This window comes from Hemicordylus capensis, chromosome 1 (assembly GCF_027244095.1).
Source record: "Hemicordylus capensis ecotype Gifberg chromosome 1, rHemCap1.1.pri, whole genome shotgun sequence".
NCBI classification, from domain to species: domain Eukaryota; kingdom Metazoa; phylum Chordata; class Lepidosauria; order Squamata; family Cordylidae; genus Hemicordylus; species Hemicordylus capensis.
In genome coordinates this window covers 227,795,674-227,823,632 of record NC_069657.1, presented here as the reverse complement: position 1 = coordinate 227,823,632, position 27,959 = coordinate 227,795,674, and the positions used below count along the sequence as shown (strand labels likewise).

General features: G+C 46.4%; 1 protein-coding gene across 3 annotated transcripts in view; it reads right to left on the bottom strand.

The window, feature by feature from the left end:
- Positions 1-18,758: 18,758 nt before the first annotated feature.
- MCM3AP (minichromosome maintenance complex component 3 associated protein) overlaps positions 18,759-27,959 on the bottom strand; it is a 73,026-nt gene continuing 63,825 nt past the window's right edge. For all 3 annotated transcript variants that reach the window (XM_053283080.1, XM_053283078.1, XM_053283079.1), the window contains exons 26-29: positions 27,412-27,541; positions 25,417-25,620; positions 22,339-22,489; positions 18,759-20,249 (exon numbers count right to left, since the gene is read on the bottom strand). In XM_053283080.1, coding sequence (XP_053139055.1) covers positions 20,103-20,249; positions 22,339-22,489; positions 25,417-25,620; positions 27,412-27,541 — 632 coding nt within the window. In that variant the 3' untranslated portion in view covers positions 18,759-20,102. The remainder of the gene's footprint in view (positions 20,250-22,338; positions 22,490-25,416; positions 25,621-27,411; positions 27,542-27,959) is intronic.

Below are 27,959 nucleotides of genomic sequence, written 5' to 3'. Positions count from 1 at the left end.
AGACTGGCAGCATCTCTCCCAGCCAGCCAGTCTCCCTCCTCTCAAGGCAAGGGGGGAAAGCTAGATACATACATCCCGGTCCCCTTCCTTTATTTCTCTCCCTATCCAAGACCTTCGCAGTTGTTTCTGGAGAGGGAGAGAAATAGGGGGTGTTGTTGCCCAGGAGGTGCGCATGCACGCAGCGCAGGCGCGAAGTACTGCACCCATCCAGCTGAGGGCTCTCAGGCGGCACTGCACACTGGTTTTGATTTGAAGACTGACTCTGTGCAGTTCTACCTAAAGGTTCCATTTCGAGCCCCTGCCTCCACACCCACCCCCACTAATAAGAGCCGGAGACTCCAGACTTGCAGAGTCCATATATACTGCCTTTGGCTTGGGTTCTGAAAACCGTTTGTGTGTTTTCATCTACCACAAAATCCAGGGAGGCCACCCATCGTCCCCCTCCAGTGGTTAGTTCTGCACTCCCCAGGCTGGCAGGCGCACGGTGGGGGGGATTCCCAGCCATCGCTGTGACTCGGAGGAGGGCAGGCGCTGAGTTATAATCCACGCACGGCGCTTCACCCCATCTCCAATCTTCCGAGCAGGGGTTTGCAGGGAGGCTGGCTGCTTTCGCAGGCTGGCACTTGGTTTGTTTCCGGGGTGAGTGGAAGAGGAACCTCTTTTCCCTGGCTTTGCACAAAGAGGCTTTCCCTCCCGCCCCTTTCCCAATCTCCAACCGTCCGAGCAGGGGACTGCAAGGAGGCTGGCTGCTTTCGCAGGCTGGCACTTGGTTTGTTTCCCTTGCTCTGTACATAGACGTTTGTCACTTCGCTTTCCCTCCCGCCCCCGCCCCAATCTCTGACTCCAGCCGGCGCAAGAACTAGGATGCAATCCACCCAAGTCCTTGAATGAACAAAAAGGGTAGAAATAAGAGAACTGAACTCCCCCTTCTAACGATGCAGCAGCAGGCAGGGTATGGCTGAGGAGAACAACCCGGCCCTCCCTCCCTTTCCTGACTAATCTGGTGCCCTGCAAGGTTCTTCCTCCCTTATTAAACTACTGAAATTGTTCCCATCATCCATCCTCATCTTGAAAGGCACCACTTGCTACTTTTCTTCTGTTGTCAAAAGCACAAAGACAGGGCTAGGCAAAACAGTGGAATATATATATGTCTGCAAATAGAGTTGAGAGAAGTTCTGACATACGTGTGCACGCGCTCATGCTCTATTTCTCACACACAGAGTATTAATTGAGAACTAGGGGGAAAATCCAAACAATTTCTGAACCAAGCACACTCAGAAGCCTTGGTGAATTCTAACAATTTTAATCTAAATGCACAGTTAGCAAATACTTACAAAAGTTAATTATAGTTAGGTCTGCATCCTGCATCAGAATCACAAGCCCAGATCAGGCCCTGTAATCTAAGCACGTTTTAACTTCAGGGATTGAAAAAGTTCAGGGAGGGGGCGATGGGGGTGTGTGGAACCTTGCTATGCAATGCATGCTAATTTAATTATGTGCCATCATCAAAATGGATTAGCTGTTTCAGCCCATCAGGAAAGTCTAATCCTCCTTAGTGATTACTTAAATATTATGCTGCCAAGTAGTTTGTAAATAAAACTAGCAGCCCTTGGAAATTAATTGTAGGTTGGGGCAGGGGGAGAGAGTATATACTTCTAAACATTTAGAGGATCAAGTGAGTCCTTTTATGTTCACTAAAAAAAATTGCAAATGCAAAAAGGAAGATTTCTTTAGAATTATGAATTATGATTCCATGTGGAAGAAACCACATGGAATCAGGGGCGTACCTAGGGTGGGGCAGGCAGGGCACATGCCCCGGGCGCCACTTGAAGGGGGCACCATTTTGTAAAATTAGAAAAAAAAATTAAAAGGCTTCTGAAAATAAAATGGCCACCGCACATGCTCAAATGGTCCCTGTGAGGCCCTAGAGGCCAGCAGGGTGAGGGGGAACCTTTGCAGACACCCTCCATGGCATTTAGGAAGCTCCCCCAAAGGGGCTACAGGCAAAAAAAAATTTTTTTAATTAATATAAGACACTGTACACATATTCAGATTGGCACTATGTACAGAGAATCAGGGCTTGTGAATAGTGAGCTGAAGTTTGAGCTAGGATTGTATTCATTTGCTCTTACTTTGCTTCTTGTGATAAGTGAGTTAAATGTGATGTCTTAATAATATGGCTATTAATGGTGAGTTTGTCTTTGAATCAGTGTGAAATCCTTAGTATTAAGGCCCACTGGGAGTTTCTTGCTCTCTTTCTCTCATTTTAACTGTCTTTCTGAAAGACTAGAATATATTCCAAGCAGTGACACAGTTTACTGTGGGAAGAAGACTGTGGGGGAAGAACACAGAAGGAACAGCTTGGGTGGGGCACTGACTGACTGTGCTGTCTTTGCCTCTGCCCCACCTTTCCTCAGGTGTGTAAGATCTCCTTGGGCTGTTGCTGTGGCTGGGGCTTTTCTGCTGCTATATAGGGCAGGCTGGCCCAAGGGCTCTCGTCCTTGTGGCTCTCAGCCGTGGGGCAAGCTGCCTGGGGCCCAGAAGATCTTTCTCCTTCTGCCTTGAAGATCCTTCTTCGTGCAATCAAGAAGCCAGCAAGAGATTGCACAAGTCTGGTTCTGGTTTTTATTAAGCCAAGAAGCCGTGGTGTGTTAGTCTGGGGGGGATGTGTCTGGGAGAGCAAAAAAGTGGGTATGGGGTGGGGGCAGTAATATCACGGGTAGCGGGCAGAGGGAGGTATGGCGGTGGGAGTTGGGCAGGCCATTACAGGGGAAACCGGTCCAGGCAATTGAGGCCTGTTCCTTTTTCCGGCCCTTCTCCCAACCCTCTGACCCTAGGGAGCTCTGAGAACACTCCCTCGAGGATTAGGGTGCTGCTGCTGAATACCAGGTCAATTAAAGCAAAAACCTCTCTCATCCACGATTTGATTGTGGATGAGCGTGCTGACGTGGTATGTGTGACGGAGACCTGGTTGGATGCGCTGGGCGGGGTTGGTCTCTTTCAGCTCTGCCCTCCAGGTTTCCAGATCGTGCAACAGTCCCGCCTCGAGGGTCGGGGAGGAGGCGTTGCAGTCATCTTTCGATAGATCCTCCCCGTTTCCAGGTGCCCAGTCAGGCAATCTCAGAATTTCAAGTGTTTGTCCTTGAGGGTGGGCCTCCAAGATAGGCTGGGGATTCTGCTGGTGTACCGACCACCCCGCTGCACTTCAGTCTCCCTACCTGAGCTGGCGGGGGTGGTCTCGGAGGTGGCCTTGGGTTCCCCCAGGCTTATTGTTTTGGGGGATTTCAATGTCCACGCTGAGGCCCCCCAAGTGGGTGCGGCTCAGGATTTCATGGCCTCCATTGCAACCATGGGCCTGTCTCAATTGGTATCGGGCCCTACTCACGTGGCAGGACACATTCTGGATCTGGTTTTTGCCGACCGGGAAATAAATGATCTGGAGGTGGGGGAATTTGAGACCACTCCCTTGTCATGGACAGATCATCATCTGGTGGGGTTTAGTTTGCCTGCTCCGTCTGCCCTCTGCAGGGGTGGTGGGCCGATTAAGCTGGTCCGCCCCCGGAGGCTTATGGATCCACTTGGATTCCAGATGGCCCTCGGGGAGTTTCCAGTGTCCAGAGCTGGTGACCCTGTCAAGGCCCTGGTTGATCTCTGGAATGGAGCGATGGCCCAGGCTGTTGACACAGTTGCTCCTAAACGCCCTCTCTGGATTGGTGGAGCCCAATCTGCTCCTTGGTTTTCCTCAGAGCTTAGGGTGATGAAGCAACTCGGGTGATGGCTAGAACGACGCTGGAGGAAGAGTCATCACGAATCCGACCGAACATGGGCTAGAGCCCATTTTAGGGACTACTCCGTGGCGGTGGGGCGGCGAAGAAATGCTTTTTCTCCACCTCCATTGCGTCTGCTCAGTGCAGACAAACAGAGCTGTTTCGTGTGGTAAAAACCTTGCTCCACACATCCCCCCCAGACAATGGGGGAGGAGTCATCTACAGCTCTTTGTGATCAGTTTGCCTATCACTTTGCAGATAAAGTCGCTCGCATCCATGCTGAACTGGACTCCAGAGTTTTGGCAGTTCCGGCAGACGTGCCTCTGGTACCATCTGGTCCTGTTGTGTTGGATTCTTTTCGGTTGGTGCGGCCTGAGGATGTGGACAAGATCCTGGGCAGTGTGCGGGCGACTTCGTGCGCTCTTGACCCTTGCCCTTCATGGCTAATAAAAGCTGCCAGGGAGGGGACAGGCAGATGGCTGGAGGTGATCGTTAATGCTTCATTAAGGGAGGGCAGGATGCCATCGTGCCTCAAGGAGGCGGTGGTAAGACCACTATTTAAAAAGCCCTCCCTTGATCCCTCCAACCTGGATAACTATAGACCTGTGTCTAACCTTCCCTTTTGGGGCAAGGTGATGGAGCGTGTGGTGGCGTCCCAGCTGCAGAGGGTCTTGGATGATATGGATTATCTGGACCCTTTTCAATCTGGCTTCCGCCACAGGTATGGGACTGAGACTGCCTTGGTCGCTCTAGTGGATGACCTACGCTGGGAACTAGACAGGGGGAGTGCGTCCCGGTTGGTTCTGCTGGACCTCTCGGCGGCGTTCGATACCATCGACCATGGTATCCTTCTGGGCCGCCTCTCGAGTATGGGAATCAGAGGCACTGCGTTGCAGTGGTTCCGGTCCTTTCTTGGGGGGAGGGTCCAGAAGGTGGTGCTGGGGGACTACTGATCGGCCCCATGGCCGTTGGCCTGTGGGGTCCCGCAGGGATCGGTCTTGTCCCCCATGCTGTTTAGCATCTACATGAAGCCGCTGGGAGAGGTCATCTGGGGATTTGGACTGAGTTGTCAGCAATATGCAGATGACACTCAGCTCTATCTCTCCTTGTCATCTGATCCTAGGGAGGCGGTGGATGTCCTGAATCGGGGGCTGGAGGCCGTGATGGGTTGTATGTGGGCTAACAAACTGAAATTGAATCCGGATAAGATGGAGGTACTGTTGGTCAGTAGGAGAGCCAATCGGGATGAGGAGATTTTACTGGTTCTGGATGGGGTTGCACTCCCCTTGAAGGAGCAAGTACGCAGCTTGGGGGTACTACTGGACCCGGCTCTGCTTTTGGAAGCTCAGGTGGAGGCGGTGGCCAGGGGTGCCTTTGCATGGCTTCGGCTAGTGCGCCAGCTGCGTCCCTTTCTCGAGAAGGCAGATCTGGCCACGGTTACCCTACGTGGGACTGCTCTTGAAGAACATCTGGAAACTGCAGCTAGTGCAAAACGTGGCAGCGAGGGTTTTATCCGGAGCTGCCCGTTGGGAACACATCACCCCCATTTTGAAAGAGTTGCACTGGCTGCCGGTTCGTTTCTGGGTCCAATTCAAGGTGCTGGTTTTGACCTTTAAAGCCCTTAACGGTTTGGGCCCAGGGTATTTGAGGGACTGCCTGCTCCCAAGGGTTGCTGCCCACTTGACAAGGACATCTGAGAGGGCCCTGCTCCGGGTGCCAACAATGAGAGAGGCCCGGCTGTCGTGCACTCGGGACAGGGCCTTCTCTATTGCTGCTCCTAGACTCTGGAATGCTCTCCCAGTGGCCATTCGTTCCTCGGACTCCATCACGGCTTTTCGAAAGCTTGTAAAGACTTGGCTTTTTACCCAGGCTTTTACATAATTGTTTTTACTGCTGCTTCTGTGTGTTTTTACTTGTTGTGTTGTTTTTATGCCTGTTTTTGTTTTTTATATTTTTTAGCTTGATGTGTTTATTGCCTTTTTATTGTATGTTTTAACTTTTGTAAACCACCTTGGGGTTGTCTTTTAACGAAAGGCGGTATATAAATGTATAAATAAATAAATAAATACAGTGGTCCCTCTACTTACGAAATTAATCCGTTCCAAATGCACATTTGTAAGTCGAAAAGTTCATAAGTCGAAAAGCGGTTTCCCATAGGAATGCATTGGGAACGGATTAATGCGTTCCGGAGCCTAGAAAAAAGACCCAGACCCCCAGAAAGGCTTGCAAACTGCACAGGAACATTTCTTTTCAAGAATAAACAGGCAGTAAACAGGCAGGCAAGTCAAGGAAACCGCATGTAAAATTCGTAAGTCAAGGAAACCGCATGTAAAATTTGTAAGTCGAGGAAACCCCATCTAAAAATTTGTAAGTCGAAAAAACCGAATCTAAAACCGGATCTAAAACTGCCGTTTGTAACTCGAAAAATACTTATGTCGAGTAGTTTGTAAGTCGAGGGACCACTGTAAATAAATTCTCTGTATATCCTTTAATTATTTTCAGAGTATCTGGGAAAAGTCAAATTCTCCATCTATTTTTAAAACTTATGTAATGTTGATGCTACAATGCATAGTAGAGAATTAGGCACTTCTGTTTAGTTTTCCAAGTACATCTCCACATAGTATTTGGGTATTTCATGAGCCCCAGCATACTGAAATTTGTAGTTTTCCAGCATTTTTTGGTCTGGTTACGTCCACTGCTAAATAGTTTTTGAAATATTAAAAGATTAACGAGCTTGACTTGTATTTTTCATCTGATACTATGGTAAAGTTATCTGAAAGATGGGTGTCAGATGTTTGGAGAGGGGGTGCAATTTCAGTGTTTGCCCTAGGCGCTATTTTCCCTAGATACGCCTCTGCATGAAATCATAATTGTAAGGAAATTTACTTTGAGTTGCTTGCATAGAAATAGGAACAGCTTAGTAAAAGCTAATCATGCTGGATGAGAAAGCTGTGTTACATGCTTGGATGGAGAACGAGCATGGTGTAGTGGTTAGAATGCTGGACTAGGACCGGGGAGACTCGGGTTCAAATCCCCATTCAGCCATAGTACTTGCTAGGTGACTCTGGGCCAGTCACTTCTCTTTCAGCCTAACCTACTTCACAGGGTTGTTGTGAGGAGCAACTTAAGTATGTAGTACATCACTCTAGGCTCCTTGGAGGAAAAGCGGGATATAAAATGTAATAAATAAATAAATAAAATAATAAATGGAGAGAGTGCGGTCAGTATGTGTGTGCTGGTATGCAGGAATTGATTAACCTATCAATCCCACCCACCCCCTCTACTATTTACTGAATGACAATAACAACTGAATAACGAATTATATTTCTTACCAAACACAAAAGTTAAAATACCATTATCCATATATTTGAATTTACTCACATAGGCAGACTGAAGGTTAAACAGGTCAGCTCAACATTACCATCACATAGCAAAATGTTTTTGTGAAAGCAACCCCACATGACACTTTTAAGGGCATAATAAACCCACATTACATTGTCAAGTTGGCACATTTGAGGCACATTTATTGTGTTAATGCTGGGTCAACTCCTGGGAACATCTGTGCTTCAAATGTGGTCAAATCAGCCCCCAGTTATTCAAAATATTAAATCTATAACTGAAACAAAGAGTTAAAAAATACTGATGAACTACAGTTAAATCCAAATGCTTAACAGTTTAACTCCATGATCTTCTCTCTCACACACAGTGTGGTTTAGAGAAAATAAGAACACATCACAACGCCTTTTTCTTTTCTCTACAAACAGCAGCAACACATGAGAGAGAAGATTCCACCTCTCCCCTAACCCAAACAAGTTAAACTTTCCCTTGTGTGGTATAAAATCTGATCCTTAATGAGACAACTGATGCCATGCAATCATCATGTCTCATCTCCTTTAGACGGGGTGTGGGGGTGTGTGCACAATGACAGTGCTTGCCCTAGGCGCCATTTCCCCTAGTTACGCCTCTGATCTCCTTCCCAGGATACAAGGATTACAATGTTGAAATAGGAAGTGAAAAGTGAAGCTTGGAATTCTACACTGCTGCATGTAAGGAGCCAGCGTGGTGTGGTGGTTAGAGTGCTGGACTAGGACCGGGGAGACCTGAGTTCAAATCCCCATTCAGCCATGAAACTAGCTGGGTGACTCTGGGCCAGTCACTTCTCTCTCTCAGCCTAACCTACTTCACAGGGTTGTTGTGAAAGAGAAACTCAAGTATGTAGTACACCACTCTGAGCTCCTTGGAGGAAGAGTGGGATACAAATGAAATAATAATAATAATATAGGGAGCAACTTGGAATTCGAAACTGTGGCATGCAAGCTCTGGGGTAAGGTTTTTTGACAGCTGTATCTTCAGTGTAAGGGCACTGGCTACAAATGGAGATGGAGCATAGTTTTTTCTTGCCAGCTCTCCAGGTATTTCACAGTACTTCACATTTGCGTTAATTAACACCATTGTAGTCTTTCCCTCTTTGTATTCCAAATAACATAAGCAATAGCATCTGATGCTTTTCCTGCAGAATTTAGATTTGTTTTGTTCCAGTGTTGAAGAATGTACTGAAGTCTGACAGAAATTGTGGGCAGAAAAAAGAAAGAGCTTCCTTTGGTCACACTGTGCATGCTGTACTGTAGTGCAGTGCAGTTGACCATGCTGTTGCATGGGGTACACAAATCTGACAAGATGAGTACACATTATGTTACTTGGCAACATTGCAGGTGACTCCTTTAAATTGATCAGCCAAAAACCAAGACATAGATCAGAATGCCCTGAAAAATTATGTAGAAAGGGAGATAACAATGCACCCCACAAATCCCAATGAAATGGGCAATATAATTTCCCATGATCAATAAGGGATTTTACCAAACACCGCTTCCAAAATTGCTGCAAGACATCAAGTCTCGCCAACAAAAAGGCTCTTCTGTGCTCTGGTACTGAGAGAGAAAAAAGCTAACCTGCTGACTTAATGCTTTGATTCTGCATCCAGATTTTGAAACACTGAGAGCACAGCCAAATTAATCTTCAATTAATTGCTGTTTAATGATCTCTTTGCTCGTTCATAACCACTATTAATCAAATTGGCTAGTGCATTTCCACTAACATTAATTTCTTATATAATGCTTGTTTCCAAACAGTAGATATTCATCAATTAGCTAATCCCAAGGGAACAAGCTATTAGCTAATCCCAAGTGTTTCAAAACCTGGATGCAGAATCAAAGCATTAAGTCAGCAGGTTAGCTTTTCTCTCTCTCAGTACCAGCGCACAGAAGAGCCTTTTTGTTGGTGAGACGATGTCTTTCAGCAATTTTGGAAGCGATGTTTGGTAAAATCCCTTATTGATCGTGGGCAATTATATTGCCCATTTCATTGGGATTTGTGGGGTGCATTGTTATCTCCCTTTCTACATAATTTTTCAGGGCATTCTGATTCTTGGTTTTTGGCTGACCAATTTAAAGGAGTCACCTGCAATGTTGCCAAGTTTTGTGAGGCTGCTTATATATTACGATGAGGACTAGTAAGGGCTGGTCAAACAGGACCACCATTTTATCAATTGAAGTCAATGACCCACTAAATGGCATGTGTGGAGAAACTCAAAATACAGAAATAAAATAGAAACCCAGCATGCAGAATTAACTCATTAGTTTTATAGCTTGGAATGAAAAGACTGAACCATACTTTGGATGGGGGTCCCCTTCATGTGTGAGGCCTGGGGACATCCCCCGCCCCCACCGACTATTCCTCATGGAATTTTTTTAATTGACCAACATGGCTACTTGCATTTTTTAACGCACAGCATTCATACAAAGACCTGATAGCCTGGAGAGAAAAAGCTTTAAATGTAGTCAACTGCTTGGAAAAACAATGAAATTGTAGAGGAGGATTCATGCTTGAAGTGGCTACCACCATAATATTTTATCTATTTCAATTTGCCAAGTGTTTGACAAGGTCTTCTTCATACACCACTACACCAGTAGTTAGAGTGCTGAACTAGGACCGGGGAGAGTCGAGTTTATATCCCCATTCAGCCATGAAACTAGCTGGGTGACTCTGGGCCAGTCACTTCTCTCTCTCAGCCTAACCTACTTCACAGGGTTGTTGTGAAAGAGAAACTCAAGTGTGTAGTACACCGCTTTGGGCTCCTTGGAGGAGTGGAATATAAATGTTAGACAGATCTATCTATCCATCCTAACTCTGCAAATTACACCAATTATTCCCCTTTGTGCAATGAAGAAAACAGACGCAAGGACACACACGGCTGTTCTTGCTACCTCCTTTGGAGCTCACTGCTCCCAACCTTTCAAAAAGCACTCTTTGCAACTCTTTGAAAAAATATCCCTGCTGCTTTTAAATATAAGTTTTATTTATAGAAATGTCTTAGTTGTGAATACTTAAAGCGATAGACCAAAAAAAAAAAAGCCATTAAAACTAGAAACCCAGAAACTTCCAGTGACTGGCCAGATTACGGCACACTCAACCACATCGGCAGCCACTTCCGCTGTGTTATCTTCACCGGCGTCCCTAGAAGAGATTTGCAAGGACCCGTTGCAGGACCCTCCAACCAAATGCCGCTCTGGCAGCTTCATGTTCATCCCACTTGTAATGCCTTGAAAATGTAAAAGGCGACTACCAAGCAGTTGCCTTGCAAATCTCTTCAAGGGACGCCGGTGAAGATAACACAGCGGAAGTGGCTGCCGATGTAGTTGAGTGTGCCGTAATCTGGCCAGGCACCAGAAGTTTCTGGGCTTCATACAACACCATAATGCATGAACGGACCCATCGAGCGATAATGGCTGTAGAGACCTTGCATCCCATCTTAGAAGCCTTAAAGGCCACAAAAAGAGCATCTGACTTACGAAAAACCTGCGTCCTGTCAATATATATCTTCAACGCCCACCTGACATCCAGACGGTGCCACTCCTTCTCTGCAGGGTACGAGCATCCAGACAAAAATAAGGTAATTAAATGTCCACTTCACGATTAAACTGAGACTTTACCTTAGGGATAAAATAAACAAATTACTCTTAACTGACAGAGCCTGCAATTCAGAAACCCTCCTGGCCGATGTTACAGCTACTAAAAAGGCCACCTTCCAGGACAAAATCTGCAGTGACACAGATCAAAGTGGTTCAAATGGCGGAAACTGCAGACCCCGCAACACCATATGCAAATCACATGACGGAAAATGATGGCAGACCGGTGGAGACAACAAAGCTGCCCCCCTCAAGAACTTGCATAGAAGAGGGTGCCGTGCCTGAACGAACACTGATGAGGAAACAACATCTGGATCAAGCACGCTGCCTGGCGTTTAAGTGTGTTGGGTTTCAGACCCAGCGCAAGGCCAACCAGAAGAAAACTTAGTAATTCCCTCGACCTGCACTTGTCCAGCTGCAGGGAGCGCTTTGCTGTCCAACACAGAAAACTACGCCAAGTCGATTGGTAAATCTTGTTGGCTGAACACTTTCTAGACGCAAGGATGGTAAATCAGACCTTGACACAGCAGATCTGGATGGTCTGGCAATCTGAGTGGATGACCTATGGTCAAGTCGACGATCTTGGAAAACCAAGGTCCTCTGAGCCAAAAAGGTGCAATCAATATCAGGGATGCCCGTGACCCCCGCAGCTTCCTGAGGCAATGGGAGAGCAGCGGCACTGGAGGAAATGCATACAGCAGACACGGAGGCCATGGCACCGATAGTGCATCCGACTCCTCTGCCCCCAACGTCAGAAAAACATGAGTAAAACCTCCTGAATCTTGGCGTTCTGAAGATATGCGAACAAGTCTATTTGGGGACAACCCAGCCCCTCTGACAGCCACCAAAATACTTGAGGGTGCAGGCCCCATTCTGCCGGCTGGGTCTCCTGTCGTCTTAGCCAATCTGCCCGAACATTGGAAATTCCGTTTACATGATGGCCCAGAATGGATATTAAGTTGTTCTCCGCCCAATCCAACCACTCCACAGACTGAAGGAAAAGAGATCTTAACTTTGTCTCCCCTTGCCTGTTTATGTGTGCCTTGGTTGAGATGTTGTCTGTACACAGTAAGCTGTTCCTACCCTTCACCAAGGGCGTGAAGGCTTTTAGGGCCAGAAAGACAGCCCACAGCTCGAGCCAGTTTATGCTATGGAGCGACTCCTCCACCGACCAAAAGCTCCTGGGCAGAACTGTTCCAACAGTGAGCCCCCCAGCCCGATAGGCTGGCATCCGTCGTGACCATCACTATTTTGGGTTCTATGAACAGCTTGCCCTTGTCTAGGTTCCCCGGGCCGTCCAACGAATTGACTCACGAAGAGACACCTAGAGAGGAATGTTCTTGTCACTCTAGAGAGCAATCCTGTGCTGGTAAGGAAGGAAAGCCCACTGTAACTGGCGTAGATGAAACCTCGCCCAAGGCACCGAGTCCATAGCCACCACCATGAGACCCAGCAACCTTGCTAGATTGAGAAGGCTGGCCCACGGTCTCGAAGCAATCACACAAGCCAGTGACGATAAGACCTCCATCCGATCCTGTGGCAGAAACAGTTTGCCTACTGAGGGGTCCATTACCATGCCCAGATGACTCTTGCCCACATTTATCAGAAACCCATGGGCATGTAACACAGACATTGTTCTGGACAGAGCCGAACGAACTGCCCCTTCTTGAGCAAGTTGTCGAGGTAACAATACAGGTGGACCCCCTCGGTGCATAAAGTGGCCACTAGCGGACTAGAACCTTCGTAAAAACTCGGGGGGCTGATGAGAGACCGAAAGGAAGGGCTCTGTACTGATAATGCCTCCCCACGTAGCAGAAGCGGAGTATATGTCAACTGAGTGGATGAATGGGGATGTGTAAATAGGCCTCCTGGAGATCTATTGAAGCCATGTAGTCTCCCATCTGCAATGCCTCTGAGATGGTACAAAGGGTTTCCATCCTGAACCTCCTTTTTATCACAAAGCGGTTGAATGGGCGTAGGTTGAGAACTGCCCTGGCCGATCCGTCCTTTTTTGGCACCATAAAAATCACAGAATAGATGCCCTTGCCTATCTGAAGAGGTGGGACCTCCTCTATGGCCCCTATAAGCCACCAGATACTGAATGGCCATGGACAACCCCTTGTGCTTTTCCGGTTTCCCGGATCTAGGGGTAAGGAGAAATCTGTTTCCTGGGGGCTGGCCAGCTCCACTTTGTACCTGTGTAGGATAATGGAAAAAACCCACCAGTCGTTGATGGATTCTTTCCAAACGGGCCAAATGGTTGGCCCCCACTTTGCCTGAGTGGGAGTCAGGACTGCTGCTTGGGGCCCTGCTGCTGGTTTCCGAAAGACTGATGGTTCTGCTGATTGAACCCTTGCCTGCCTTGGCCTCTGGATCTGTTCCACTGCAATCGAAAAGGCCTAAAAGGCTCCCTCTGACAAAACTGAGGTCTAAACGCCCTGAAGGTTTGTGTCGGTCTATGATTTAAACTCTTGTCCTCCTTCCTAGGGGCTGATGGCAGAGCTCTGCGCTTATCCTTAGTTTCAATGAGGACCTCTTTCAGGGCCTCATCCCCAATTAGCTTCACCCCAGCATAGGGAACAGCAGCTAAATTAGCCCTAGACGTATTATCAACTTTCCAATATTTCAGCCATACGTTGCAACTTGCCAGGACACCTGCACTGACGGCACGTGCCGAGAATTAAACACTGTCCAGAGCAGCATCCGCTGAAAAGGCGGCCGCCCTCTGCAGATGAAGTAGCTTACACCGCATCTTAGATTGATCAGCGGGAGGGTCATTGGGTAACTCGTCAACCACGAGACCGATGCTCTAGACACCAAGGATGCAGTGGTGTCAGCTCTGATGGCCATTGCTGAAGCCTCGTGGGCCCTGCGCAGTGCAGATTCTGCTTTTCTGTCTCCTGGCTCCTTAAAAGAGGAGTCCCCATCCTTGGGTACCACTATGCTACTAAGTAGGGCCCCGAAGTGAGCATCCGTAAGTGGCACCTTCAGCAAGTCCAGAGTCTCCTCCTCAAAGTTGTACAATTTGCTAGCCAATGCCAACATACGCTTTGGGAGTCGCAATAGCCGCCCATTCCTCCTTGATGGTATTAGTAAAGCCCTCAGGTATCACTGATTTAATCTGTGATACCTTAGCCTTAGGCAGCACCAAGGAGCCCTTGGACACAGGAGAGACCTGTTCCTCTGTAACTGGCTTCAGATCAAGCGCAGCAATAGGCTGGTTAATTAGTGGCTGAAAATCCTCCATAAGAGAGAGCCTCTGACTGTGTAGGTTTGCTGCAGAGTCCTCAGTAATCTCCCCCTCTTCCGAGGAGGAGAGCCCCTTGTCTGGGTTGCCCAGCAATGTCTCCGACCCACTGCCCCTGGGTCGCAATAAATCTGGGGAGTCCTCTCCAGACTTGTCTGAAGACCTCCCCCTACACAAGGGCACAGAGTCCTGGCGTATAGCCACCCTGGGCTGTTTAGCGGGCACCGTCTCCTCCTGAGAGTCTGAGGACGACACATGGATCACAGCCTGCCTTGCAATGCCTTGCAGGCTTCCGCACTTTAAGCGCTGCTGCCAGTGAGACCTGAACGGCCTCCTGAATCCAGCCCTTCACAGTGGCAGCATCGGGGGGAACCCCCACATTCCCTGTAGGAGTAGGCCCTGAGGGAGGGGCCACATAGGGGGCATCTGCACCCAACGCCTCACCCCCCTGAGCAAGTCCCGATCTCACCGGGGGGAGCTGTTCATGGCCTTCTGGGTGCTCCAACGCCCCATCCACAGGCCCAGCACTGCCTGCCACGTCCTCCCTGTCTGATTCCGACGGGCTCTGGGGCGGCCACTCCTGCTGACGTTTCTTTCGGCGCGGCCCCAGTACTTGCTGAGGCAGTCCTCCTCCTGCACGCCCAACTGCTAGGGAAAGGAGTTGGGGGGGGGGGGGCAAGGCCAAATCTTGCAGGCTTACCTTGCCCGCACTGCCGGGCGAAAGCTCTCCCACCAACGGGGCCTCCTTGTCGGGAAGCCTCCGCTTCTGGTGTCCTGCTACGGTGGATTGCTGGTGGCATTAATTGCGCCCAGTCTCCTCACCGGTATCTGGCAACAGAGAGGACCGCTGTGGCCTACTGGCGCCAGCAAGGTCATCTGATATATCCGCCATTCTCCTTACAGGATTTGCGCAGACCCGAGTTTTTGGCGGGAACAGGTGCTGACGGGCAGATCTCTCCCTAACGGCCAGGAGTCCAATGGTCTTCTTAGAGGACATCGGCCAAAGGGTCGGCAAGAGGTGAGGAGAGGTAACGAATAACAGAACGGACAGTAGAAGAACAGATATGAAATTTAAAAAATTTAATTTTTTTAATCCCCCCCCTTTTTTTCCTTTAGTAACTAGAGAAAACTAATAGTAGTGAAGAATAGATCAGAAATAGTCAAAAATAATAGGAATGTAAGCAGAAGAAAAGAAGAGGCCTAGTAAACAAGGCCAGAGCCAGCAAGCTGTAATGCGAGCCTTTTGGAGCAGAGGCAGGAAGTAGAACTGAGGAGATCCTCCCACATGCACTGGGTTAAGGATATTCAATTATGACTACTTCCTGCCTTTTGGAGCATGTGGGGGGATGTAATCCCAAGCTTGGGTGATCTCCTACACCAGCCAAGAATGGAAAGTATAAAAGTATTTTCAAAACAGCATTCAGACAAACTTTACTACCAGTTTTCCTGTATTCATCTCTTGTTGGTCTGAACAGCAGACAGAGGAGAGCTGGTCTGGTGGTGGCAAGCATGACTTGTCCCCTTAGCTAAGCAGGGTCTGCCCTGGTTGCATATGAAAGGGAGACTGGAAGTGTGAGCACTGATATTCCCCCTTAGGGGATGGAGCTGCTCTGGGAAGAGCAGAAGGTTCCAAGTTCCCTCCCTGGCTTCTCCAAGATGGGGCTGAGAGAGATTCCTGACTGCAACCTTGGAGAAGCCACTGCCAGTCTGTGAAGACAATACTGAGCTAGATAGACCAATGGTCTGACTCAGTATATGGCAGCTTCCTATGTTCTCATTAGAAAGATCAATATGGGTAGCAAGCTCAAAATAAAGGCTTTTATGCAGAATCTCTGTACTTGATTGAAGTACAGAGAGAGTGTGTGCATGCCCTCACCTCTTGCCATGGGTTTCTCAGAGGCATCGGCTGAGCTACTGTGTGAAACAGGATGCTGGACTAGACAGGCCTTGAGCCCAATTCAGCATGGCTGTTCTTATTGGCTCAGAGCAGCTTACAGCATCCCCCACCCCCCAAAATATATACCAGTTAAATAATAATAATAATTGAGCCCCAAGAGGTTCAATCTTTTTTAAAAAGTTAAATGAGGAACTTGCATTACTGCAGAAAATCTTGGTATAGCCAATGGAGTCCGCGCATGTTGCTGGCCTGAGCATGTAGGCTTTCCAGCCTCTGCACCCCCAGATTGTTCCAAAATGGTTTTCGCTGCTACCACCAGCCGTTACACACAGGTAGGCTCGGTGCCTGAAACAGCAGCATGAAGCCCCGCAAAGCACACAAGGGACGGCCCAGCATGTTAAGACAGTATCCCCCTTGCAACCAAAAAGGGTGGGAGGCAGAGGGGAAGACCCAAATCCAGAGTCTTATAGACAGTAGCAATGGCCCAAGTAGTGTGGAAAGGGCTTCATGTAGGAAAGATCTCAGCACAGTGCAGGATTATCATTAAAAGTTGTTGTTTTTTAAGTTAGTTTATTTATTATACAAGGTTCAAGGAACAGGTTTTACAGGCAATTAAAAAGAAAACAACAGGTCCAAAAAGCATAAAGCAGCCTTCATTGCATTTTAGGCTTAGATGGAAGAATCTAGGAGGTAGTTCCCCTTAGTTACAGAAAGTTGGATTTTAGTGTCTTAGGCTTCAAAGCATGGTTGTGAGCCGTCCTCTGTCCAAGCCAGAACAAAGAACTCTGCTTGTTTTCAGGAGCTGGCAAGCATGCAGGTGCTCTTCCCAGAGCAGCCCCACCCCCTGCAGAGAATATCTTACAGTACTGCTCACCCATGTAGTCTCCCATTCAAATGCAATCCAGGGCAGACCCTTCTCTACTCTTTGGAATGGCTGGCCCTTGACACAGCCTGATATGGGAACATTTTAAAAGGCGTTTCCCATAACTTCAGCCGCAATCCTTTGCCTCTGAGGCCCTCAGTGGGAACCAATGCCAATAAGGGAAGGCCTGAACAGGTAGAATTAATTCAGCCCATTCCCTTGGCTCCAAAGTGTTCAATAGGAACTGTTGTCAAGTAGCAAGGCCCCATAAATAAGTCTGGCATGGAGACACCATCTTATTCATGTTCCTGGTATGAGCTAAATGTTTTATTTTGGAAGCTTGAAAAGACTTTTGGGGCTATAAAGCAGGATACAAGTATTTTAAGTATATCTAAGTATTTAGAGCTGGTCTTTGGTAGCAAGCATGACTTGTCCCCTTAGCTAAGCAGGGTCCACCCTGGTTGCATATGAATGGGAGACCAGAAGAGTGAGCACTGTAAGATATTCCCCTCAGGGGATGGAGCCACTCTGGGAAGAGCAGGTTCCAAGTTCCCTCCCTGGCTTTTCCAAGATAGGGCTGAGAGAGATTCCTGCCTGCAACCTTGGAGAAGCCGCTGCCAGTCTGTGAAGACAATACTGAGCTAGATAGACCAATGGTCTGACTCAGTATATGGCAGCTTCTTATGTTCCTATGTTTACAGGATACAAATAAATCTGTGCTTGAGTGATAAAATTGAACGGGGAGGTTTATTTTTTACTGCTCCTGTCACAATATGCCTACACTGTATTCTCAAGACCCCTCAGACTAGAGCCAGGAGTTAAGCTCAGATATATCTGCCACCAGCAAAACTTTTAAAAATCCTGGACTTGGAAAAGTGTGCCTGGACTTGGGAAAGGAAGGAGAGTTCCTTGAAAGAGCAAACACAAACTGGGTCAAGGTGCAAATGGAAGCCCGCCTAACATTCAGTAGAGAGGTCAAATCCTCAGACAAGGAAGGGGTTTTGTACATAACTGGAGTACTCCCCAACGATACAGAAAAATATTTCAATTTTAATAAGAGACAAAACTCCCAATTTTTCTTTTTCTGAAGTGAAGGGCATATGCACAAAGCCCTTCCACAGGAAGATAATATTAAAACAGGTAAAAGCCCAAACAGTAACAAAAGCAAAAGCGGAATCTAGATTTACTTGCTCCCTGCAGAATTTTGTATTCCGTTTCCCTATTTGTGCAGTCAGTCCTGAAACCGTGCCCTATTCATCTACAATGCTGAAGTTTGGGGCTGGCTGCCCATCCATCCCAAACTCACAGATACAGCACTCTAGCAGAGCGGTGTGTGTGTGTGTGTGTGTGTTTAACCCCTAGGCACTGTAGTGCTTAGATTGCTGGACACAGACAGTGCAAGAGGCCCTCAATCTCTTTGGGGCAGCTGAGCTTCCTGGAGACAGCCAGCTTGTATAACCATTTCCCTAAGGTGAGTGCTTCACTGCAATAATTTGGTAACAGGTTAGGGCACTGCTAACATGGGAAGCAGTCAACCACATTGCTGGCGCTACTTCCTTGACCAGGTAAAGTCAGTCAAGCATGCAGAGAAAAGCGGCTGCCTCCTGAGCGAAGGCTCACAGTACTGTTGCAGCAAAGTGAGAAAAGGATCCGAAAAGTGACGTGCAGATGTATGTGTATCAGGATACCCTGAACTACACAAGAAAAGAGAGCGGAGGCCCAACTCACCCAGAGCAACGCTAACATTCCACAGAAAGAAGTGCTCCCGAGCAGCTTTGAGTTCAACTGGATGCACAATGCCTGCTGAAGGAAAAAGGGGAATCGTTCCTGCATGCATGCCAACCTCTCTTGACTCTCCCCCATTGCAGCAAACCTCCCAGGGAGGGATCTGTAAACTCTTTATGTTTGTGGCAGGCAGCACATGCCCTGGGTGTTATGGAGAAGGATCTTACTCTACGTAAATGAGCTTTTATAACAACACTGCCAGGGGCATTGTATGCAATCACTTCATGACAACACATTCAGTAATAACTCAGGTTTATTATACTTACAGGTTAACTTTGCCCATGCATATAATTTAAAGTATAAACTGTAAAACATTTCAGTTTTTATTTATTCTACATCACTAGTTATAACGGGCAACAGAAATATATACTGTATACATACAATATCCAATATAATGTACTAAGAGAAAAATAATGCAAAGAAAGCATCATCTGGACATGTTAGTTTGCCACACCATAAATATCAGTATCAAAACCACATATTCTAATAAGGATGCCAATGATAAAAGTGTAAAATAGAATATATTTAAGGGGGGAAAGACAAATTCGTTTTAGAAGAAATATTATTGAGCAAGAATTTTTCAGAATACTTTGTATTTTAGAATACTTCTACCAGGAGGATGTCACTTGCTTCTTGACAAAGAGATCAACATCAATACTAAAAAAAAAAAAGTTTGAATATGATATTGTGAGGTTATAAGTGATAGTATCACAATCTCATATTACAATATGATATGTTCTCAAAAGAAAAACAGTTTGAAATGCAGTACCTGTCCTGAACAGTGAAGCTTATTTTCTTTGCAAAAAAGACCCCAGCAATATGTGATACACTTCTCAATATAAAGATGACCAACCTATTCCTTTTTTTAAAAAAGCAGTCCCCCAGGGACTAAGAATAGTGCTCTCAGGCTGGTGGGAGCAACTTCTTCCAGGGCTCCTAGGCTTCTAGAGCAGTTTTTACATCTGCTTCCCACATTACAATGCACTTAACTGAAGTCTTTCCATTCATTAATAAAAATGACAGTGTAGGAAACGTTTTTATCTATGTGTAGGTCAGACACAGATATTCTGTAAATAGCTGAGAGGTTCAGCATGCCTGTGATAACACAGCAAACGTGCACTTAAAACCTGCCCAGGTTAGAATTATCATAACGGAAGCAAGTTATGACAGCACTTCCTTCAACAAATCCCCTAACCTGGTTCTACCTGGTTCTGAGCTTCCATTACTTAAAAACAAACAAACCACCTCACACTGATCTGGAACCACACACCTTTTTCTCCCTTGGAGACTGACTAAGTTCTCTTCTGAATCCTGACGAAAATATCTTCAGCTCTTAAATGTGCTTCTGCTGAGTATAGAAAATCTGTAACTGCATGGATAAGACACCTCTGCTCACATTCCACAAGAGAGGAAAGCTGAAAGCACTAAACCTAAGCTCACAAGAAACTGGCAATTTCCTCCAAAGAGGCACTAGACTTCATTATGCTGGCTAAAATCACGATTGTTTTATGTTATTCAAGCCATTCCTAAAGGTTTTTCATATAAGCAAGCTTGCCTCCAACATTCCGACTGACCCTGATCAAGCATCTATCATGTCCAGCAATGTAGACAAGTGCATTTCACAAGCCATTTCTTCTTCTTTGTTGGACCTAATCATTTGCTTCAAGTAGGCGAGCCTATGTGACAGAGAGGTGTCTGTGTCCTTCAGTTCCATCCAGTTTCTTGTCTGAACAGAGAGAAACAAAACATTCTGTCAAATCAAAGTTTAAAAAGCAGTGATGCAAAACTCTTAACTAGGAAGGGAAAGTGGCATACCCTTCTTGTGAGTAGATACACTAACGCAGCCCAGTAAAAAGCCCAGATTAATCATGTTCATGCTTTATTACCATTTCAGTGCTTATGACTTGAGCATTGCAAATCACATGTACACTTAACAAAGGCTGCAGAAAATGATTATTGTAAAGTGAAGTCTAGATGCCAGAAGTTCTTTCCATGCGGTGGCAGCCAACCTTTCTGGCATTTCTGCAACAATCCAAGTCCAAAGAATATGACTAGACCACCTGTTCAAGCCTGACTATGGTACACAGTCAGGGCTTACAATCCTGCCTGCCTCTTCCACACTATGCTGTTCCCCAGCCCAGCATCAGCTGTGCCCCCATCAGCTGGTGTGGGGGTGGATTTCAAAAATTATTCAAAGGGGACTGGGAGGCAGAGAGAGCCCTTATAGCATGTCTCTGTTGAAGAGGATACATCAGGAGGAGGTAGGTAGGTTTGATTTTGATTTTGAGGGATTTCCCTCTCAGCACTGAGTATATTACGCTGTGCTATTGCTGCTATAACTAACTGATTTTTCTGGTTCTCAGACTGACAATGGCAGAACTTGGTTGCCTGCTTTCCTTGAGTTGTGGTTTGTTTTGTTTGTGAAATAGTGTTGTGCGAGAAATGGACAGTGGCAGGTAGGTTTGTGTGTAGTATTTCATGGTGATTGCTGTGATAAGCTCCATGTCTGGCCTTGAGGCTGACTTATGTTTCACTCACTGCTCTGCCATCTGCATTGCAAAGTGTACTCAGTCAAAATGTGGCTGAAGTTGCTCTAGTTGAACTTATGGCTATGCTTGCTGCTAAGGGTGCTGCTGCGGCAATGCTAGGAAGAAAGGAACTATAATTGTGTGTGAGAGAGCATCTTGTGCCAATGATGTTACTGCGGCGCAGACACTGTGGCTGGCAGTGGATTCTGAGTCAGTGATTCGTTTTTGGCCATTTTGGGGCTGTGTTTGAAATGTGTGTTGTGTTGGGAGGGACAGATTCCCTTTTACTGTGTGCTTCTGCAGTGTTTTTCAAGGTAGGGATGCAAAATGCACTGCAAACTGTAGTGCAGAACTTGTGTGCAGTGCAGTGCAGTGCAGCTTGTTCCGGCAATAGAAAACAATGGGAAAATTTGAAAAACCCCATTGTTCCCCATGGGTCGCTCCTAGCGAAACCAAAGTGGGTTGTGTGGTTGGGCATGATAGGTACTACCTACCCCCCAAACCACAAAAGCAATGGGCAAGCGGGTGATTTGTAACCAATCTTTAAACTTTTCCCCCAAACACCATTGGATTGGTTGGGTAGTAGATAGCACCAATCATGCCCTAACACATAACCCACTTTGGGGTCCCTAGGAGCTACCCATAGGGAACAATTGGGTGTCTCGAGTTCCCCATTGTTCCCCTATGGCCAAAACACTGAAAACTTTTCGAGGATGTTTTGACTAAACCTTTCAGCCATTTGCTCTTCGTTTTGAGCTCGAAATGCAAAATCCATTTTGCGTACATCCCTAGTTAGCTAGACTGCTGGCTACGACTGGCTGTATATTGCTACTTCTGAATAGCTAACACATTACAGAAAGTTAGGGACACATGCTATGTGTCTAGCAAGTTCTGCAGAATTTGTTCTTTTTGTTACCTTTGTAACTTTTGCAGAGGGGTTAAGACTGCCGCCCCCGCCCCCCACTAAACTCTATCAGGTAGTGATCTGCCTATGATAAAGAAGTGATCCAAATCTCCTTCATAACATAAAATGAGCATCATCTATTCAGCAAAATATGCCAAATGGAGAGCATGTCCTGCTCAATGAGTAGAGAGAGATATTAATTGGGAAAGGCCAATGCTTGCCATGGAATACTGAACTGCAACCAAGGCCCTGGCACAAACATTAAAATCCCCACCAAGGTGGCAAGATGATGAAAACCTCCCATGGGCTGATGTCTCTACCACAGCTCCTCTGCTGCTCCTTCATGTTTTATTCTATTGTCATACATCTGTTAAATTTTTTACCTCTGGGCTTCTTGATGTCAGTGCTTTTGCCAGTGGGTGGATAATCTGAGGCACAGATACCAGAGCTTCAGGAAGGTAAAGAGGAAGAGATGGAGAATCCTGGAATGACTCAGGGTCCGTAACCAACAACTGCTGCAGCTGCTCATCAAATCTAGAACAAACAAGATGAAAGTCACAAGAAAAATATTGCACAGGGTAATAGCTCTCCCTCCAAGTTTTCTCCTTTCCTTTGTTATTCCTAATTATTAATCACATTATCTATCTATCATATTTCTATAAAGCCCCAAACTTGCATCTCTGAGTGGTTTACAAGTAAAATCATTTAAACAATTAAAATCATTTAAAAATCATTAAAATTAAAATCATTTATAAAACTAAGCTTAGATTTATCAGCGAGTTTTCCATTTGTATTCCACAGGGATGCAAGAGCACAACCAACGAGCAAAGACTACTCAACTGAGTCCAATAGGCAGGACTTAAAGTTGCTCAGGACTCAGCTCCTGGGCAGGAGATCAAAGCTTGCAGATCTGAACTCAAACAGAATGCTTCAGCTATTAATAACAATGCTAACTGCACCTACACACTGTGGCATTACACAGTGCATTGCACAGGCACTGTTAAACCCTGCTAACTGGGCAAAGAGGCACCTTTGAAAAATGGCGACTATTTCTAGCAGGGAGAGAGAGCAATGGTCCCTATTTTCCCTAGCACAGTGTTTTTCCAGTGGCTGTTGCTGGGGTCTATTTTCTCTTTCTTTTTAGAGCCCTCCAGGGACAGGGAAGCATCTTCTTTTTTCTATGTAAGCCTTTTTTGTTGTTGAAAAGCAACAAACAAACAACAGTGGGTAAATCTAACATAATATCTCCAGAGGAGAAGAGAAATACAAGCAGGAAGGGATAGAGCTGGAAGTAACCTCCCCTCTGTATCTATTTTCTTACTGCATGGTGCTTGGAGCATCAACAGTATGCTCAGAGAGTCGGCACATGGGAGAGAGGGATTTTGCACACATGTGCAGAGAGACAGGAAACTCACTAGTTAAGTCCAGATTTTTGTTTTTCACTCTGATCCAGATGTATAGCCTGAACAACTAGAGTGTACCAAAGCTAGCATTCTTCAGGCAAGAAACAGGACCCTTTCGCACTTGGTTGCCAGACCAGACTCCTCAGCATAAACATAACCTGTAGCAACCCAGATGCAGTCTAGTAATTTTGCCGAATGTCAGCTTATACAGAAGCAAAAGTATGTTGCTTAAAAAAGGAAAGTTTCTAAGATTCCTGAAGGGTACTGATCACAAAAAAGATGGCACTGCACCCAGAGCTGTAGGCAGGGTCTTCACAGGAGTCTTCTCCAAGAAGAGAAGCCGCCCCATCCTCTCAGATCAGACTGGGAAAGTAAGAGCAACCCCTCAGCCCCCAAATACTGACCTTGTTTAAAAACTTGCAAAAAAGAATAGGCAACCAAGGAAAGGCTGACGGAGGGACAAATATCAAAACAAACAAACAAACAAACAAACAAACAGGGCATACAGAAAGCGGGAAATCCCTAGGAAGCCCTGGCTACCTCCCCCATGCAGGGCAAAGGCAGAAGCCTTGACTCCAAAACCTGGTCCCTGGAAGAAGGAAGGGCCAAATGTCTTCCATGAGGACAGGAATTAACTGAAAGAAGCTGGGAGTTGGGAGTCCAGTTGCTGCAGGAGGGCCAAAGTTGTGCAGCCCTGCCCTAGGGGAACAACCAGAATTGGAAAAAGGCAGAAAATATTTCTATGGGGATGGAGAGGAGCTACCGGACCTTCATTTCTTGTGTATGCTTTTGTCCCTGCTCCTGGAACGGAGTTTGTGTTTTCTTCACTTTCCTTTGTTTTTAATGGGAAGAACAAGAGCAGGAATGGCTCCAGAACTCCCCTCCACCACCAGCCAGAGTAGCTCCCTTAACCCCTCGAGCAACCAGGCCCTTAGTCCACTGAGTGAACTGTGGGTAGGCATCAGCTCCACTGAAACCAGAGCAGGCATGAGGGCGGCTTGCAGGGAGTGGAGTGCTCACTCCCTCCATCGCCTGAGGCATGCCTATGTTTGGCACCCAAGAAACATCTTGTGGGGCCGGAATTGGCACTCATTTCCCCAAGGCAGTGCCATCCCCCCCACCCCTCTATTTTCTCAGTGACGATATCTTCTCCTTGTCCTGTCAGGAGGAGGGGTGGGGGTCAGGATCAGGAACAGAGTCATCTGCTGGGTTAAAGGCTGTGAGAAGCACTGAGCTCACTTCCATTCAGTGGTGGTGGGGCCCCTGCAAGCTAATTGACTTGCCGCTGTTGCTGAGCCATGCCTCCCTCCGTGGGGTTGAAAATGGTCACTCTTCATGGAGGCCTGCTGGGCTGCAGCCAGTGGCCTCTCAGGTGGGGGGTCAGCAGCAGCGGTTAGACAGGGGCTGCAGCCTCACTGCAAAAATGAGGCCTTCAGCACTAACGATGCAGCTGAGAAATGCTATTCCCATTTTCCCTGTGAAGAATCCCTGCCCTATTGGGATAGGTTGGGTGGGGAAAGAAAAGCTGCAAAAATAAAAGTTACTCTGAGATCATGAAAGTGCTGAAAAACCCCATCAAACTGCTCACAAAGTTGGGTGGTTTGGCCCTTTCCCCCGATAAACCTTCCTCTGAAGATCCTGCCCTAGTGGTTCCAGGGTGAGCTGCCATCCCTCAAATAACAAATGCCCTCCAGGAGTCTCTGGAGAACCTACCTGTAAAGCTGAATATAACGTCTTCCCTCAATCCCACTCCCATTCCTAAACCCATTTTCAGGAAGCCATTCAGAGAGTGCGTGAAAGAGAGAGAGAGAGAGACCTCAGTTAAGGAGGCTGTGCATACAGCACCTTCCAGTCTCCTTGACATCCATGACACAAAAAGGGGATTTTCATAGTTCCCTTTTTATTTACTTGCCCCATTTCCATCCCCTCCAGCTTTCAACTTCCCTTGCAACTAACTCCTTCCATGAGTCACAATTGTGTTCCCAGTACTGAACTGCCCAGCACACTACCACCCACAGAACTGGCAACAAACTTTCAAACGAGAAGGACAACCCTTACCTTCTGCTCTCTGTTTTCTCCAGCTGCAGTTTGGCTGACAGGCACTCAGGGAGAAGGTCCATGTATGAAACAGCCGTTGTTAGATCTGTTTGATTTAAAACACTCGGTTCTTTGTCACTCACAGTTCCCCAGCTGGCACCATATTTGGTTGCATCCCATGAATAAGGATGTAGTTTTGCAAAAGACTGAGTCTTTGTTTTGGATCTGCAGGGCAAGAAACATCAAGTTGTTCTAGTAAGAACTAATCTGTCTACTTCCCTTTCACTATCTCCACAACTGGACTAAATTTCATCCAAATCAGGCAGTTCGCAAGTTAGCTCATTTGTGCCTCAAACATTCATGCGTCTGCCATATTGAATTGGGCTGGGTGACACCTTCACAAACTATGCATTTGAGGTGTCCTTATGTGTCCCAACAACTGTACCAAATTTGGTCCAAATTGGTCCCCACTTGCACCTCAAACCTTCATGTATCTGCCATCTTGAATTGGGGTAGATGACATCATCACAAACTATGTCATTGAGGTGTCTCTATGTCCCTACAACTGTACCCACAACTGTATCCATTGCGAAGTTGATGGCGGGGGGCGGGTTGACATACATGGAATGCCAGGTAATCTCATAAGCCTACTGGAAAGTAGGCTAAAAAGCAACTACGACCCCTGCTAACTGGGCAAAGAGGCACCTTTTACCCTGGTGATTCTCTTTATTTAGCAGGGGGAGAGTAAACGGCCCTATCCACCTCCAGCACAGTACTTCCAGTGACTGTTGCTGGTGTGTGTCTTATGTTTCTTTTCAGAATGTGAGCCCTTTGGGGACAGGGAGCCATCTTATTTGTTTGTTATCTCTCTTTGTAAACCGCCCTGAGCCATTTTTGGAAGGGCGGTATAGAAATCAAATTAATAATTAAAAATAATAATAACTATGTGCCCTTTCCCCAGAATAATCAGATATCAACAAATTAAGTGTGGTATTACACAATTATTGTAATAATAACAATAGCAATAACATATGAAGAGCACAACCAGATCAGAGGATCTCATGTGCAAGTGACTAGCCTGATGCTTCCAGGAATGAAGGTTCCATGCAGCTACCATAAACAAAACAAAGCATGGCTGATAGCATGTGCTGTGTGAAGTACTTTCTCTTGTCTGGCCTGAATCTACTGCCACTCAGTTTTGCTGAATGACTCTAGTGCTATGAGGGTCTGAGGGGGGAAAGTAGCTCCATCCACTTTTGTCACACCATGCATACTTCTATAAGCCTCTAGCATATCCTCCCTTTATTGTCTTTTTTCTAAACTTTGAAGACAAACTTTTTGTTCGATGGAAGATGCTCCACTCCCTCGAGTTGCCCCTTCTGTCTCTACAATGTTCTTTGAGAGATGGGGCAGCCATAACTATAGAACTAATCCACATGGGACTTCTCCATAAAGACCTTACAATATTGGCCATTTTTATGTTCCCTATTCCAATTATGGAATTGACTGATCCCACCAATGTATACATGGTTGGGGTTTTTTTTAGCTCCAAAGTGCAATGATTTAGCACTTGGTTACGCTGAATCTTGTTTGTCAATTTCTGCCCATTTACCCTGCTTGGAAAGATCCTTTTGGAATTTTTCACAGCCTGGTTGGGTCTTTGTGACTGCTGTGATTATTCAGCAGCCTTTGAGAAGGCAACCTGTCTAATAATCTAAAGAGTAGTAAGAAGGGATGCTTGTGTTCCTCTTCCATTTTCTCCACCCCAGTCTGATGAAAACTGCTCCAGTCCAGCTCACCTGAACACAACCTGCACTCCAAAATAAGCAAGCAGCAGCAATGACAAGGGCAGCTTGGGAGGCCTGTACAAGGGGCCCATGTCAAACAGATAGGGAAGGCAGCAGCAATGAAAAATCATGGTTGGCCAGCCCAGCCATACTTTACTGAGCCCTGGAGATGTGCCTGGTTAAACAGTGGTATATACCTCACATCACAGAAAAGTTAAGATAATCTCACCTTCCCTGACTTTGCTGGACCTCTTTCTGAGTTTTCAGTCTGGCTTCTTCCCATGAGAAAGGACGAGTGAATTTTCTCAAGTGCTCCTTAAAAAAGTACACATACACCTGCCCATCTTTGCTCACTGCTTCTGTTAGATGCAAAACACACACACACACACGATCAAATCAGGAATAGCTTATCTTTGACAGATTCAACAGAAGTTACCTTTGTATCATGGACATAGAAACTGCGCCTCCATTTTTACAGAATGTAAACACAGAATGCTTGGTTGAGCAGGAAGAACTTAATTATGACTGTCTGGATGGATGCAATTCTTACGTTCACTGTGTTGAAGTTGCTGAACTTGAACTGTAATGAATGCTGAGGGAGCACGTCTTAATTGCTCTGCAAAGGCCAACAGCATTTTCCTCTAAATTTCAGTGTGGTTGTGGAGACCACCTGACACAATATCACAGACCATTGGTGGTCCGTAGACTACAGTTTAAGATTCATCGCTACAACTAACACTTCTTAAATTTGTCAAAAATACTGAACACTGATATATC